General features: G+C 42.3%; 1 protein-coding gene across 1 annotated transcript in view; it reads left to right on the top strand.

The window, feature by feature from the left end:
• CC2D2B (coiled-coil and C2 domain containing 2B) overlaps window positions 1-1,458 on the top strand; it is a 41,266-nt gene extending 39,808 nt beyond the window's left edge. The window contains exon 11 of the mRNA XM_008051682.1: window positions 1,270-1,458. Within this exon, the coding sequence (XP_008049873.1) occupies window positions 1,270-1,458 (189 nt within the window). The remainder of the gene's footprint in view (window positions 1-1,269) is intronic.
• The last annotated feature ends 10,762 nt before the right edge of the window (window positions 1,459-12,220 follow it).

Here is a 12,220-nt window from a genome sequence, read left to right as displayed (position 1 = left end):
AAGGCTGAGATTCCTTCTTACTAACATCCTGTAGACTAGGAGATGTCTCTTAGAGGAACTCTCTGGGCAGGCGAAGTACAACATCTGTCAGAAGTTGAGTACTTGGGCGCCAGGGAGGGATCTCCAGGAACTCTTCATTCATGAATAGGGAAGAAGTTACTTTTGTTTTGCTTTGTTTTAATAGAATTAAAAGGTAAACAAGCAAATAAGACATAGTTGTGCGTATGTATGTATATATATGTCAAGGTTTAAAACTTGGGGTTCCTATGTAAAATTAGCTATTTAATAAGACACCATCAATAAGAACAAACCTAGGCTAAACCCTGCAGTCTATGCTTAAATCCTAGCTTAACCATTCACTAGCTTTGACCTAGGGCAGGTTCTCAACCTCTCTCTATACCATCCACCCCATAGGATAATAGGAATAAAAAAATAAGTGATCTCTTTTGCCATTGTGTGTTGAGGATTATGTGAGTTAATACTTACTTACCATAGCACCTAACAATACCTAGTAAGCATTTAGCAGATGCCATCTGTTCTTTTAATTCTATGTGCCAGGCTTTGTGCTAGGCACTGGAGTTAAGGCAATAATAGACAGATACAATCTTGTGCAGCCACCAGAGATGACAGGCCAGTGAGGAAGACAGACCAGAAAGCAAATAATTGCACTGTGTTTTATTAAGTAGTCATGGGAAAGACACAACCACATGGAAAGAATACATGAACAAACATACAGATCAGAAAAATCCTCCGAGGTAAGCAACCCTAGGCTTAAAGGGGTTTATGATTATCATCTGTGTATTATTAAATAGATAATTTTGCATAGAACCATGTTCCACAATCCTTTAATCTCGTCACATAGTAGTCACTTAATAAATACAAACCGAATCAATGTTGAATAAATTCCTCCCAAATTCTCACTGAAATCCTTCCTCCATAGGACCGAGTACTTTCCTGGTTAGCAGTCTGCTACCTAGAAAGGGTGAAAGTAAGTAGAATGCTAAATATGCAGGCTTTGGCATCAGACGAAGCTGATTGTGCTAGTCTCTGTATGGTGGGGCTTATAAAAAGAACCGACCCATAGGTTGTTTGAGAATGAAATATGTATGTGAAGTTTTTAGCTACACCTAGAATATAATCAGCACCCACAAAAAAACGGATTATTTAGGAGCTACCATTTCTTTGAGACTCCTGGGATCTTTTGCACATAGTAGTTCCAGATTCCCAGATTGTAACATGGGTGTACGTGTTGTTCTGTCTTTGATCCAGGTCACAGGATTTCCCATCCAGATGCCATACACAGATGTACAGTCAGTTATTGATGCTGTGTATCAAACTGGAATTCACTGTTCTGAGTTTCCCCAGACAGAGTTTGCTCTGGCTGTGTACATTCACCCATACCCAAGCAACATACTGTCCGTGTGGGTCTATCCAGTTTCCTTAGTCCGACATCAATGAAAAGGAGACGATGATACAATGGGCCTCCAGACCAGAAGCGGCCACAACTTCTCTGGTACTTTGGGATTTTGCTGCTTATCCTCAAGTCCAGCCAAGTGCTGAGCCCTATCCTGAATCCACTTAAAGAGCTGGGCACAATGGAGACTGAGTCCTTGAGGCTGAGTATGAATGGGCTTCTCACCAGAGACCTCTTCAAGGAGGACGCATTAAGCAGTCTGGCTGTCTTGGGTCACCGCCTGCAGAAGGTCTTATTCCGGGAAAGAAGCAATTCTGGCCTCGCCCCTCAAAACCAATGTTTCTCAAACTGTGGACCGCACAGCACCTCCCTCAGAATCATCTGGATAACCTTGTTGAACATGCAGATTCCCAGGCTCCACCACAACCTACTGAGTCCGAACCTCCGGGAGTATTTTCAACAAGCGCCCCAAATAGTCCTTATACTGTTGGCTGGGTTGGGGAGAAGACCAGCCTTGTCTGGAATGTTGTCATTATAAAGTCAGACTGGTACCGTTGATTCTGGTTCTCATATAATTCCAGGTAGATGTTACTCAGATGGAGACCCATTCATTGTCTCTCATAGATTAAAGTTGTTTCACTGATAAAGAAAAAAAAAGAAAGAAAGAAAATCTACCATGTTGAGCTGATGTCAGCTTCTGAAGAGTCTCAAGTTTGCACTTGGGATGCTACTGACATCCCCGTATAGCTCCAAGCAGTTAGAAGGGCCTTCCAGGAAACTCTAACTACTCTGGTCTCTCCTGATTCTGTAAGGGAGGAAACGGTCTCAAGAAACACCAGGGCTCCTTTTTTCTTTAATGAGCAGTTCCTCACTCTACTTTGAGCCCTTTTTGCTGCTTTTCTTTCCTAGTGGGGGCCATCCAGATCCTGGGAACCCCTCAAGAGAGAATGGACAGGAAGGACTGTAACTTTCTTTTTGTTGATTGCGTTGCGCTTCACTGAGAAAAGTATTTAAACAATTTACTTAAATGTGACACAGCAACTGATCGTTTCAGAAGAAATAATCGAGGGATATGGGTTTCCAAAGGACTGACCACAGCAATTTTATACGAGGTAAAGATAAAACTAAGAAAATCGACCTGTCCCATAACAGGGTCACTGGGGTTCCTTGGTTCACTCCCACAAGCAGAGAGCAGAGACCCCAAATTCGTCTGCAGGGAACATCCCCATCTGTATCCCAAATGTGCCTGCAGGACTGGTGCCAGAGAAGGGTCCATTTATTTGCAGCGATGTTAGCCTTGGACCAAGCTTGACACTAACAGGGGCAAAGTAGGAATGTGGGTGAGAGAATGTTTTCGCTCCCAATTAAAACCTAATTGTGCGTGTCTTGTGGCATGCACAAGAAACATGATCGGAATTTTTATTTTTATTTGAATGTTTGTGTTTAGATATGATATGAAGCTTTAGAAACATGTCTCCTGCTTTGACTGCCATGTGGTACAAAATGATGCCGATGGAAGATAAGGCTGCCCAAGAAAGGCTGGATTCATGCAGTGCTCATTTCTGGGGCACTTTGAACGCTTATGTAGCTATTTTATTAGTTGTTTATGGTTTTAGAATTGATAGGCCACTCAAAAGTAAGGCAGCGAGTGTTCTCAGGTCAGCACAGAGGACCCTTTCTGTATTGTTTGCATTCTTTTTTTTTAACTTGCGTGTGTGTTACTTTTTCAACTAAGTTTTTTTCTTTGAAATTATCTGTAATGAATTATGTTTTCTTTGAACCTTTGAAAAATATATGATTTTTAAATGGAATGTATAGTTGTAAAGTTCTTTAAGTCATTTTGCTAGTAATTATGAAGCATCCATTCTTCAAAAAAAAGACAATGGCCCTGCTGGTATGAGGCTTACATCCTTACAGGGAAACAAACCACCACGAAATAAAGGAAGCAAACAGGACGGGATGATAGAGCAAGACTTTGGGGGAGAATGAAGGGCGTAAGCAGAGTAGCCAGGAAAGGCCTCTCCAAAGAGACAATGGTCAAGCTGAGATTTTTAAAATGACTTATCCGTTAGAATTGCAATCAGTTGCAGGTAACGGCAACCTAACCACAGTGCCTAACCACACAGGGACTGCTTGTTCACATAACTTCAAGCACAGAGAAGGCATCTGAGTCTGGTCCAGTGGCTCCATGATGCTAGAGGTCTGTTGATTTCACCCAGTTTCTTGGCAATCTCTAGAGAGGCTTCAATCTTCTAGTTCAGAGGCTTTTGAATTTCACGAGTATGAGAAACACCTGAAGGGCTTGTTGAACTTCAGCGTTTCTGATTCACTGAGTCTGGGATGGGGCCTGATCATTTGCATTTATAAGTTTCCAGGTGACGCTGAGATTACTGACCAGGGGAGCACATTTTGAGAAGTTCAGCTCTAGTTTCACAGCCATGTTCATGGCCAGAAAATGCAGAAGGGAAGAGGAAGGTAGAGGAAGGGAGAGGATGTCAGCTGGTTCCGTTCTTTAAAAAAAGTTTTCCAGAAACTGGATGTGGTGGCTCATGCCCGTAATCCCAGCACTTTGGGAGGAGTTCAAGACCAGCCTGGGCAACATAGCAAGACCTCATCTCTACAAAAAATTAAAAAATTGGCCCGGCATGGTGGTAGCGTGTGCCTGTAGTCCCAGCTACTTGGAAGGCTGAGGCAGAAGGATTGCCTGAGCTAGAGAGGTCGAGGCTGTGGCGAGTTGTGCTCGTGCCATTCCAGCCTGGGCAAAAGAGTGAGACACCAACTCGAGGAAGAAAAAAAAAGCTTCTAGGAGGCTGCAACCAGTAACTTCCACTTATATCCCATTGGCCAGAACTGTAGACTTGGGAGATCTATTTTAAATGGACATATTTATTGCTCTCTGAACTAAAATCAGCATTCTGGTGGTTAAGAAGGAGAGCATGGCTGTTGGGTAGGCAGATAAGAGAGTCTACCAGCATGAGTGGAAGCCAGTCATGTAAAGACCTGTGGCAAAAGCATTTCCAGGCAGAGGAAACTGCGATTGCAAAGGCATCCAGTGCAGAAAGAGACTGGCCTGGGTGGGGACAGTAGTGGCACATGACACAGAAGAGGTGGCTAAGATCTTGTAGGTCATGGCAAAGGGTCTACGTTCTATTTATAGCACAATGGGAAATCATGGAAAGGTTTTAAGCAACAGAATAAAAGAATATTTGTCCTTTTTAAATATTTGAGATTAAACACTATTTTTACAGATACTCGTTGTTTTATAAAAGTGTATACATGTGATCATATTTTTAAGTGTAGATTTTATTTTTCTTTTCCTTTTTTGCTTGGGTCCCTGTCCCACTGTTCTCACCTCCTCCACCCACATGCTTCACCTCTCCCGCCTCCTTCCCAGTCAAGCGTATATTCTTTCACTCAACCAACCTCCTCAAATATTCATACACCAACACACAAGCATGCATCTGCCTTGTTTGTCTTAGAAACATGAGACCACATAATGTATGCTTTTCTGGATATCGCTTTACTACCTCAAAAATAGTGTAAGTTTTCTCAGGGAACTGCTCATTCTTCTCAAAGGATGCGGAACATTTTAGAGTGTGGGCAGACCTATTCCCTACACTTAAGGGGGACATGCACCACACAGCTCGGTTTATCTGCAAGGACCCCTCGAGCTGTGTCATGTGTTGCAGCTCTGGATGTGAACATTATTTATCATAGCTTATTCAGCCATTCCCCTACTGATGGGAATTTCTTTTGATCCCTTGGTTGATGTTTCACTTCTTCTATATCCTGGTTGTCTTTCTGTCTACTAATTCTATCAATTACTGAGAGAGAAGTGTTGAAGTTGCCAACTGTTATGAGTTTATCTATTTCTTCATTGTGAGTTTTTGCTACATGTATTTTGAAGCTCTTTTGTTAGATGCACACACCTTTAGGATTTATGTCTTCTTGGTGAATTAACCCTTTTAACATTATGCAATGTCCTTCTTTATCCCTAGTAATTTTCTTTGCTCTGAAGTCTGTTTTGTCTGATGTCAATGTAGCCAATCCAGCTTTCTCTTAATTAGGGTTTACCTGGTATGTATGTTTTTATCTTTTTCTTTTTCACATAATTTTGCAATTACAGTGAAAGTGAGTTTCTTGTAGACAACATATATGCGTACTTGGGTTATGGTAATTTTAAACACCCTAACGATCTCTTTTTTAATTGCTGTGTTTAGACCATTTATACTTAATGTAATTATTGGTATGTTTGGACTTAGGTCTAACATTTTATTGTTTGTATCCCACTTATTTTGTTCTGTTCCATTGTTTCTTCTTTCCTAGGTTATTTGAACATTTCTTGTATTTCATTTTAATATATATTAATATATTACTAATATATTAATATATAATGTATTACTATATCTATATACTATATAATAATTAATATATTATATATAACATTTAATATAATGTATAGGCCTGGTGCGGTGGCTCAGCCTGTCATCCCAGCACTTTGGGAGGGAAGCCGAGGCTAGAGGATTGCCTGAGCCCAGGGGTTCAAGACCAGCCTGGGCAACTTGGTGAGACCTCATCTCTACAATAAATCAAAAATTTAGCCAGATATGGTAGGGCATGCCTGTAATTCCAATTACTTGGAAGGCTGAGACAGGAGGATCGCCTGAGCCCAGCAGGTCAAAGCTACGGTGGCTATGAGTGTGTCACTGCACTCCAGCCTGGGTGACAAGAGAGAGACTCTGACTCAAAAAAAAAAAAAAAAAAAAAAAAAAAAAATATATATATATATATATATATATATATATATATATACACAATGTATAATTAAATACATATAAGACTCCAACTTTTAAATATATGTATTTAATATATCTGTTACATATCTTTTGTATGTATTTTATAAAACTTTCTAGATTATGCTAATACTCTAACTTTTCACAGTCTTCACAGAATCTACCACTTCAAGTGGAATGTAGGAATCTTACCACATACGGTCTTCCATCCTGCTTTCACAGTGAAGTTGTCTTATACCCGTATATTGCATCTGTTGAAAGACACGCTGGAAATACTGGAAGGCAGTGTTAACATTTCTGCTTTCAACCTTCAAGTGCATTTTATTTTATTTTATTTTATTTTTTGAGTTGGAGTCTCACTCTGTCGCCCAGACTGGAGTGCAGTGGCCGCTCCCTGGCACCGCAGCCTCGACCTGCTGGGCTCCAGCGATCCTTCCGCCTCAGCCTTCCGAGTAGCTGGAACTATAGGTGCGCGCTACCACGCCTGGCTGATTTTTGATTTATTGTAGAGATGAGGTCTCGCCAAGTTGCCCAGGCGGGTCTCAAACCCGCAGGTTCAGGCAATCCACTCACCTCGGCCTCCCAAAGCACGGGATTACAGGCTGAGCCACTGAGCCCAGCCCCAAGTGCATTTTAAAGAATTCAAGTAAAGAAGAGTATTTGCTTAGCGGTCTGTGTTCTTTCTTCATTCCTAACGTGATGAGTTTCCTTCTAGTATTATTTCCCTTGTTTAAAAAATAGGTCCAACCGCAAGTTTGCTGACCACATATCCTCTGTTTTTCTTCATCTGTATCTTTATTTCCATTTCATTGCTGAAGGATATTTTTGCAGGACATAGAATGTGGGGTTGACAGTTCTTTTCTCTCAGCACTCTAAAAATCTTATTCACTTCCCTTTGGTCTCTTTGGTTTCCGGTGAGAGATCCAGCTACTTTGATTGTTCTAACTTTCATTGTTTCCCCATAAATAATGCTTTGTTTCTCTCTGGTTTTGAACAGTTCTATTATGATGTGTGTGGTATAGATTTCTTTGGGCTTATTCTTGGTAGTATCCTCTCAGCTTCCTAAATCTGTACATTTATGTCTTTTTCAAACTGAATTTTCAGCTGTTATTTTTCAAATATTTTCTGTACCATATTCTTTCTCCTCTCCTTCGTGGACTCCAGTAACACAAACTTAAAACCATTGGGCCTTATCTCACAAGTCTCCAGGTGTCTGTTCATCTGTCTCCATCATTTTTTTCAGATTGTACAATTTCTATATATCTATCTACTTGTTCACTGACTATTTACTTTGTCATTTCCATTCTACCAATAAGCCCATCCAATGAGTGCTTTTAGTTTTTGTATTATTTTTAGTTATAAAATTCCTGTCTAACTCTTGTTTGTACTGTTTATTTGCTGAAACTTTCCATTTCGTTTCCATTCATTTCAACAAAGTTTGCCATTCTTGGAGGATTACTCTCATCACTGTTTTAAAGTCTTGTCAGATGATTTCCTATCATCTTCGTGTTGGTGTCTGTTGATTGTCTTTCCCATGAGAGTCGAGATTTGTTCTTGTTTTTCGTATGCTGAGTACTTTTGGATTGTATCATAAGCTATTGGAATATGCTATGTGTTAGGAAACATGTCTTACTTACATCTTATGAAGAATGTAGATATTTTTTGTGTAGCCAGGGGTCGACCTGATTGGGTTCAGTCTGCAAGTCCTGGCTAGCCTTCTGTGGGTTGTGGTTTTGAGTCAGTTCCATTTTCAAAGTCTTTCAGTGCTACTCAGGTTTTTGTGAGTGTGTGTGTGCTGCTTAGTGGCCAGTCTGAGATTTGGGCAGTTGTCAAAGTTTTTTATCTTTTCAGAGTGGGTCTGTGCATGCACAACTCAGAGGTAAGCCCAGCTGTTCATAACAACTGTGTGGGATCATTTCCCCAAATTCCTCTTCCCTTTCCACAGTCTCCCCAGTACTTTGCAGTTCCCCAGGCCTCCCTTTTTCAGTTCTCCAGTCATAAAGGTGGGTTTTACTAACACTTCTCTGCCCACACTTCCCAACATTGTATTAATTCCTCCATCCAGAGAGAAGCGAGAAGCAGTGGGAGAAGACAGGGAGAATTGTAGCCACAGCTGCTCTGAGAGAGAGAGAGAGAGAGAGATGGGGGAAGAGAAAGACGGAAGGAAGGAAGGAAGGAAGGAAGGAAGGAAGGAAGGAAGGAAGGAAGGAAGAAACCAAACGGGTACTGCCTCACTCCGAGCACCAGGAAATTCCTTTCCTGTTCCTCATGACAAAAGGGATTCTCCTAGGGCTCTTCCTGTCTGTGCCCTGGTGCCCGTTTCTCAATTTCAGGCTGCCTGAGTCTAGGATGGGGTATCCTGGAGGAAGAATAGGTAACTCAGCATCAGTTTGGTGAGCCTTCCAATTATATTTTTCTTGCCTCAATTGCTTATTACTATTTACTCCTCAGTGTCTTCAAATAGTTGCTCCATGCAGTCTATCCAGGCTTCATAGCTACACTCAGTGGGAGAGACAGGGTGAGGTTTTCTTAATCCATTGTGCTAGGGTTCTCCAGAGAAAAAGAACCAACAGAATGTGTGTGTGTATATGTGTATATATACAAGTATGGGGATGTATATAGATATAGAGAGGTATATAGATAATAAGCCAAGGAATTAGCTCTCATGCTCATGGAGGCTGAGAAGTCCCAAGATCTGCTGTCAACAAGCTGGATACCAAGAGTCGACATGTTCCATTCTGAAAGCCAGCAGACTCAAGATGCAAGAAGAGCTGATGTTTGTTAGAATCTGAGGGCCAGAAAAGACCCATGTTCCAGCTCATATAAGTCAAGCAGCAGGAATTCCCTCTTAGTCAAGGAAAGGTCAGTCTTTTTATTCTATTCAGAGCTTCAATCGATTAGATGAGGACTGCTCCTTAGAGAGGGCAATCCACTTTACTCAGTCTATGATTCAAATGTTAGTTGCATGCAAAAACACCCTCACAGACACACCCAGAATGATGTTGGACCAAATATCCTGCAGCCCTGCCAAGGTGACACATAACATTAACTATTACATTCATCTTATTCAGGAGTAGAATCTTATGCAGTATTTTTAAATTGAGATACCTTCTCATAAATTACAGATTATAAATATATATGCTGGCACCTATTTTAGAAAATAGACTCTAAAACTATCTTTAACATTCTGCAATATGCCACAAACAGTTTGCAATGTGGTCGAGGAATGTTTCCATATCAAGCTCATAACAGCATTGATTTACCTTTTTATGATCATGCCAGCTGCTAGGTGATGAGTATTTTTGGAAAAGTTCAGGAGTAGTGGCAATAAGACTGGTTAAGACACCACTGTACAAGTCCAACTGAGAGGTAATGGTGGAGATAAACAGTAGTTGCAGCGAGTTGAATAGCACAGACAGAAACAAATCAAGACCCAAGAACCAGAACCCAGAGATGCAAGGTCTTTGCATCCAGTAGAATACTATGTGACCATCGAAAGGAATCCTGGAGGTTCTGTTATGGAATGTTTATCAGAATCTTCTGTATGACAAAAGCTAGGTACACAACCGACCATGCAATGTGCTACTGTTTGCACACAAAACGGGGCAACAGAGTTATAAATATGCATGGTTATAAATAACTGGATATCCCTGGAAGTTACAAAAGAAAAGAGTCATAGTTGCCTCTGGGAAAAACTGGGATCAGGGAAGGAAGGGAGGTCTGCTAGTCAGTGTTTACAATCTTCTGTGGTTTGAACGTTTTTACCTTTTGGCGCCTTCATTTGAGCAACTTAAATAAACAAACAGAAATCCACTGCCTGTTCAGTAAGTTACAAAAGCTCCCAGATGGTCCCATCCTCATCTTTGTGAAACCCACCTGTGCCTTGGGCTGCAGTCATGCTGGACTGTGCAGTTTCCATAGCCTGCTCTTTATGTGGGTCTTCCTTCATACCTCTGCTGATCACCTTGGAGTGTCTTTCCTATCTCCTCTTCACTCCAGACATACAGTGGCCTCTATTTTCATTCCAAACATGCTTTCTCTGTAGAGTCTTTGCATCTGCCACCATCCCTCCTCCGGGTACCTGCATGTCCCTCGCCTCCCTCAGACCTTTTCACAACTTGCCCTATCAAGAAACCAAGTCCACTCGTGGTCACTTTCTAATGTTCTCGTATTTGTTTTTCTTCACAGCACTTGTCACCTTGTGACATTTTTGTTGTTGCTAATTATATTTCTCTTTTCCTAGAAGTATACAAATTCTATGAAAGCAGAGACATTCCTTAGGAATTAAGTAAATACCTGTGTCCACCTTGCTAAAAGGAATTAAAGAAATCATAATACACTTGAATTTTTCCTTTTAGAGATTTATAATCTAAGCCACACTGGGCAAACTATAGGGTTTGTATGTGTAAATTAATGTCTCTAGAATGAACATCATAAAAGGAAATGAACACCGAAGTCTTCTACCATGAGGCAAATCCAGAAAATAATATAAGAATGATTTCTGAACCAGTATCTCCTAGAACAATATCTCCAAAGTAGAAACCATGAGAGACGATCCACTTATCTGTACTGATGATTACAGTCGGACCCAATTTCCTGAAAGGGTTCTTAACTAGGCCCTGGACATTTAAGTCATTTAGAAGTCAAATGACTATCATAAAGTAGATTAGAATTGGAACCCGAGGAGGTAGATACTATTTAAATGCCATTAAAAATGGCTTAGAGGCCAGGTGTGGTGGCTCATGCCTATAATCCTAGCACTTTGGGAGGTCAAGGCAGAGGACTGCTTGAACCAGGAGTTCGAGACCAGCTTAGGCAACATATTGAGACCCTGTCTCTACAAAACTAAAAATATTAGCTGGGCATGGTGGTGCATGTCTGTAGTCCTGGATACTTGGGAGACGGAAGCAGAAGGATCACCTGAGCCCAGAAGGTTGAGGCTGCAGCGAGCTGTAATGGTGTCACTGCACTCCAGCCTGGCCAGCAGAGTGAGACCCTGACTCAAACAACAAAAAAATGGCATGCCGCTTCTAGCCTGATACATTTATCTTCTCTCTAGGGAACCCCTGCAACAGAAATAGGCTGGGGCAGTCCCCGCCAGGGCTAAGCTGAGCTGGGCTGAAACCTGCCAATTTCCATTTATAGGTTCCCCTTTATTGCCATTGGTTCCTGTATCCCTGCTCTGCTGGGCCTAAGCATCTTCCATAAATGGACTAGGCTCATATTCACATCTGCTGCCGTTCTTCAAATGAACGAAGATGCCATTGTGACAAATAAAACCCAGAATCAACACAACATGCGTTCATCACGTTATAGTAGCTCTCCATTCGCTTGCATCTTTGTAGACAAAGGAAAAAGAGGTGGGGTCCCAAGACTCACTTTTTAAAAACACCGCAAGAGGTTGACCTACAGTCACCAAACAGGTCGAAATACAACCGATTCGGTTTCTGCCAATCACATTTCAGTTCCCACATCGCCTTAATTGACGTTGGAGTGTTTTCACAGTTTTGCAGGCTCCTGATTTACGGCCACAGATGGCTCATTACCTCCGCTGTAGACCTGACAGGCGAGGTTGCTGAAGGTAATCATTCAAAGCTCTCGGGAGTCGCTAACGCTCAGGACACAAGGAGGGAGAAGGGCTCAGCCGCGCTTCTGGCAGGGTGGGTTTCGAGGTGGACCTCAAAAGGAGAGCGGGAATTCGCAGAAAGCGCGCTCGGGGGCTGCGGGAACAGCTAGAGCACATGTGGAAGGCCTGATGACCCGCGGGGCAGCCCCTAGGATGCGCGAGCCGCGGGAGGTGAGATAAGGGGCCGCCGCGAGGCGAGATGAGGCTGATTGGATCCACGCCGTGGCGGGCTTTAAAAACCAACCCGAGGCGTCGGAACTTCACTCCGCAGGCACCAGGGAGCCATCGAGGGGTCTCGGCAGGTGAGCCGCCCGGCCGCCGCAGCGATCCGGCTACCGCCTCTCGCCGCCGCTCGCTCGCGACCCCCGCCCGCTCTCGGCCGGCCTC

Source organism: Carlito syrichta, unplaced genomic scaffold, assembly GCF_000164805.1.
Source record: "Carlito syrichta isolate Samal-C Ts95f unplaced genomic scaffold, Tarsius_syrichta-2.0.1 Scaffold221453, whole genome shotgun sequence".
NCBI classification, from domain to species: Eukaryota; Metazoa; Chordata; class Mammalia; order Primates; family Tarsiidae; genus Carlito; species Carlito syrichta.
The sequence above is the reverse complement of the archived record's forward strand: the minus strand, read 5'-3'. Positions and strand labels throughout refer to the sequence as shown.